The 4,404-nt window shown below is 35.3% G+C and overlaps 1 protein-coding gene across 3 annotated transcripts; it reads left to right on the top strand.

The window, feature by feature from the left end:
- The first annotated feature begins 1,485 nt into the window (after positions 1-1,485).
- LOC138138195 (pickpocket protein 28-like) lies at positions 1,486-4,081 on the top strand. Of its 3 annotated transcripts, XM_069057985.1 has the most exons (9): positions 1,504-1,660; positions 1,710-1,731; positions 1,799-1,949; positions 2,003-2,120; positions 2,170-2,318; positions 2,367-2,571; positions 2,621-2,891; positions 2,940-3,171; positions 3,225-4,081. In XM_069057985.1, the coding sequence occupies exons 2-9, from the start codon at positions 1,713-1,715 to the stop codon at positions 3,448-3,450; spliced, it is 1,371 nt and encodes a 456-aa protein (XP_068914086.1). In that variant the 5' UTR covers positions 1,504-1,660; positions 1,710-1,712; the 3' UTR covers positions 3,451-4,081. The 3 variants fall into 3 exon arrangements, with proteins under 3 accessions (XP_068914085.1, XP_068914087.1, XP_068914086.1); XM_069057984.1 differs by having other exon boundaries at positions 1,486-1,660; positions 1,710-1,949; XM_069057986.1 differs by lacking the exons at positions 2,003-2,120; positions 2,170-2,318 and having other exon boundaries at positions 1,486-1,660; positions 1,710-1,949.
- The last annotated feature ends 323 nt before the right edge of the window (positions 4,082-4,404 follow it).

Below are 4,404 nucleotides of genomic sequence, written 5' to 3'. Positions count from 1 at the left end.
GGAGCCAAAAATATGGATTTTTTGGTTTTTTGCGATTTTCTCTGAAATGAAAAAATCCAGGTAAATTTTTTTCGACTCAGAAGAAGCGCCTTGACAAGGGCAATCCAACGGTGCAAAATTCATTGCCATATGTTGCTTAATAAGGGAGCTATGGGCGTTTAAATGATTTTCCGAAGCTAAAATTATATAGAAGGGGGGGGGGGGGGTACGTGGTTTTTTCGAAAAATTTTTTGTTGCCGATTCGAACCAAATTGCTGTCAGTTATTGTATAGGGTCAGTTGACTTCAGGTATAGTAAAAGTTCCGGCCATTGAACCCATTTTTTGCGGTGGGAGCCAAAAATATGGATTTTTTAGTTTTTTGCGATTTTCTCTAAAATGAAAAAATCCAGGTAAATTTTTTTCGACTCAGAAGGAGCGCCTTGACAAGGGCAATCCAACGGTGCAAAATTCATTGCCATATGTTGCTTAATAAGGGAGCTATGGGCGTTTAAATGATTTTCCGAAGCTAAAATTATATAGAAGGGGGGGGGTACGTGGTTTTTTCGAAAAATTTTTTGTCGCCGATTCGAACCAAATTGCTGTCAGTTATTGTACAGGGTCAGTTGAAATCAGGTATAGTAAAAGTTCCGGCCATTGAACCCATTTTTTGCTGTGGGAGCCAAAAAATATGGATTTTTTGGTTTTTTGCAATTTTCTCAAAAATGAAAAAATCCAGGTACATTTTTTTCGACTCAGAAGAAGCGCTTTGACAAAGGCAATCCAACGGTGCAAAATTCATTGCCATATGTTGCTTAATAAGGGAGCTATGGGCGTTTAAATGATTTTCCGAAGTGAAAATGAAATTTTTTTTATCGCCGATTCGAACCAAATTGCTGTCAGTTATTGTATAGGGTCAGTTGAATTCAGGTATAGTCATAGACCCCATTTGTTGGTGTGGGAGCCAAAAATAGCCAAAAATTTGAATTTTTTTAGTTTTTTGTGAATTTTTTTAATTGCTTTTAGTCTTTTACGTTGTCACACAACCTCGTAGGTAAAATTTCGGCACATTTTAAAAATTCACCTGTATACCATATTTTATAAAATGTACGCCAATGCGAAGTAACCTCTAGGCAATATTCTTTAAAACAAGGAAACCGCTTTGGTGTACGTTTTATAAATTATAATAAACAGGGTGTATTTTTAAAATGTGCGGAAATTTTACCTACGAGGTTGTGGGACAACGTAGAAGACTAATAGCTATTTAAAAAAAATGTAACGCAATAAACAAATGTCATTTTCTTTTTTGACATAGACTTCTTTAAATATCTTTTCCGGGTTATACATGAAGTCTGTAGCTTGTGGTTAAAATTTGGTGACGCATTTCAATACCACCCTGTATAGTAAATTTCACTCGCATCATAAGAATTTATTTATAGAGAAGCGCGTTTATTTCCTGAACAAATATAATCGTACGTTGGTTGTATCAAAGCGGTTTGTAAAACATTTTCTCGCAGTCAATTGAAAACCTCAGAGTCGATAACATGACCAAAACTTCCGCTAATCGAACAACCACTTGAAAAAATCGCTAACAAATATGCGAAATTATTTCAAACAATACTGTGCCTCTACAAGCATTCATGGATTTAGATATTTTGGGGAAGATCGAAGTATTTTTGAAAAGTAAGTCAAGTTCATAAAATCACAGCTCACAACTCAAGTTAACTTTCAGAATATGGTGGTTTATTGCTTTTGTGATTTGTCTCTCGGGTTGTGGTGTTATGATTTTCCAAATTTGCGAGAAATACCACAACACTCCAGTAATTGTCACCTTTGCCACCAAAGAAACACCGCTCTATAAAATACCATTTCCTGCAATCACAATCTGTCCCGAAGTAAAATCAGTGAAGCGGTTACTTAATTTTAAAGACTTGATACTGAAACAGAACGAGCTAAATCTAACTGATGCAGAGTAAGCATTTTCGTACTTTTTGTTTTGATCTAATTGCGATTTAACACCGGAAGGAGCAAAAATCTTCAGTACATGACACAGCTCTGTGAAAATCCAATAGGGCCATTGCAAGTCCGAAATACAATTTTAAACGACACTTTTACCAACGAATTTTTTGAAACACTTGATGAGGTACAATTTCAATCTTTCTCTAAAATCTCTTACTATATATTGTTTTAAGGTTAAGGTTGAACCAGGTTTTTTTAAATGTTCATTTCTGGGCCAGAATATAAAGAACTGTGAGGACGCTTTCACGCCAGTTTTCACAGATGAGGGTATTTGCTATTCGTTCAATATCTTGGATCGTGGCCACATTTTTAACGAACTTGTGTAAGTTTCTGTCAAATTATTTTTAATCTCATGTCAACAAACTAACAGATACCATTACGAAAACTACCATAAAGTGGACAAAGACACCATGTCCTGGAACATGGAACGAGGATATTTAGACAATTCCAATATTATGACGTATCCATGGAGAGCTTTACTATCAGGAGCCTCCAACGGATTCACGGTGTATTTACTTGTTGTTGTTGACAATGAAAACATAGACTTCATGTGCAAACAAATTCAAGGATATAAGGTACGCAGATCCATTTTGACAATTATGGGCACTTTTTACTTTCTCCTAGGTTGTCCTCCACTCCCCAGTACGAATGCCCAGACTAAACCAAGAATATTTCCGGATACCTTTGGACCATGCTGTAGTCGCATCTGTCCAACCTGTTGTAATAACAACATCCCAGGAGGTAAAAACGTTTGATGTGGCCAAACGCAACTGCTACTTTCCTTCCGAACGAAAGCTCAAATATTTCAGGACCTACTCCCAACAGAATTGTCAATTCGAGTGTTTGACTAACATCACACTGGACAGTTGCGGCTGTGTTAGCTTTTTTATGCCAAGTGAGTAGTTGACATTTGACGAAACAGGTATTTACAGTCGCTTTTCAGGAGAAAATTCGACAAAAATCTGTGGTCTGGGCAAGTACAAATGTATTAAAGAAGCCGAACGAGCCTTGATGTTGGAAGAACTGAACAAGTTTCGAGATTCGGTGAAGGTTGAGTTTGTTTGTTTGCCACTTTGTACAGATTTGAGTTACAATATAGAAACGTCGCACACGAAATGGGACTGGAAGAAATTGGTGGGCCTTATGGTTAAATCCGAAAATTTGGATGATTATGAGTATTAATGTTTTGTGTTTAAGGTTGTATTGTTTATTTTTTTTTTTATTTTAGAACGCATGCCTCAAGCTTGACAGTTTACTTCAGAGTCAATCATTTTATTAGTTCTGAAAGGCATGAATTATATGGCCTTTCGGATTTCATGGCGAATTTTGGAGGACTTCTTGGGTTGTTTACTGGATTCTCCATTTTGTCTCTAATGGAAGTTATTTATTTTTTGACAGTGAGAATTTGTTGTAATGTTAGGCTTTATGGGAGATGGAGAGGTGTTGATAACTGATTTTTTGCATTAAATATATTTTTTAACTTCCTAAAAATATCAATTAATTTGCGTAGTTGTATAGTGGGATCTGGTAAGTATCCAAATGTTTTAAATACCGATGAGACATTCAGAACTTTACTGATGGAAATGATTTAATGAAAATTTACGAGAAACCACTATCGTGATTATTAAAAATGTCAGCTTTTATCACCCCTACTTGTGTAAAAGCGATTTGTAAATTATTTTCAGTTTTATTAAAATTAATCTTTGACATAAAGATTTGTCTACATTTTTAGATTCTGTAAACAAGGTAGAAGTTTAGAATCCATCTAAAAGTCTAAATTATTATTATTCATCAGGTTACATAATTAATTACCGGCGTCTCGCCTCCACATTTTGACTTTGTTGTGTTTTTATGTTCTGTGATTATTCATGATTTTTAAATATCCAGAAACTTTGATATTACTACACGAGTGTTGTAACGGACATTTTTTCCAACGGATGTAATACTTGTGGGAAGACACGAGCGTAACTTTCATGAGTTCTTGTCATATGATTTTTTACAGGACTGGATGGATGTTCAGAACCAATTCCCAAGAAATTTAAAAGAAGATACTGATTGAAAATATACAATTGTATTCTCGAATTATCCAACAAGTGTTTTATTGCAACCTTTTCCCTAAAAACTTCTGTTTCGACCTTAGGAAGGAATCCAATTCTTCGGGGTGGTCAAAATATCCTGATCTTGGATTCAGGTAGTGCATCACGGAGGAGTAATGGTAATAATTTTTTGACAAAACGCAACGAGTTCGGTTGTCACCTCGGTGTTACACTTCACTGCTATCGCTATTTCGATTAATTCTTCAATTTTTTTTCCATTATTATGTACAGTCGTTGACCAAAATAAAATAGGACAAAGTAAATTTCGATTGTGTAATTCGATATTTTTGCGAAATCCATCTCTTAGGAAAC

This window comes from Tenebrio molitor, chromosome 9 (genome assembly GCF_963966145.1).
Source record: "Tenebrio molitor chromosome 9, icTenMoli1.1, whole genome shotgun sequence".
Taxonomy (NCBI): Eukaryota; Metazoa; Arthropoda; class Insecta; order Coleoptera; family Tenebrionidae; genus Tenebrio; species Tenebrio molitor.
The sequence above is the reverse complement of the archived record's forward strand: the minus strand, read 5'-3'. Positions and strand labels throughout refer to the sequence as shown.

What these genes read in the sequence shown, in the direction of transcription:
- LOC138138195 (XM_069057984.1), top strand. Translation starts at nt 1,575, where the DNA reads ATGCGAAATTATTTCAAACAATACTGTGCCTCTACAAGCATTCATGGA. An exon ending in TTTTTGAAACACTTGATGAG is followed by an intron (nt 2,121 to 2,169) that starts GTACAATTTCAA and finishes TATTGTTTTAAG; the next exon opens with GTTAAGGTTGAACCAGGTTT. An exon ending in AACAAATTCAAGGATATAAG is followed by an intron (nt 2,572 to 2,620) that starts GTACGCAGATCC and finishes ACTTTCTCCTAG; the next exon opens with GTTGTCCTCCACTCCCCAGT.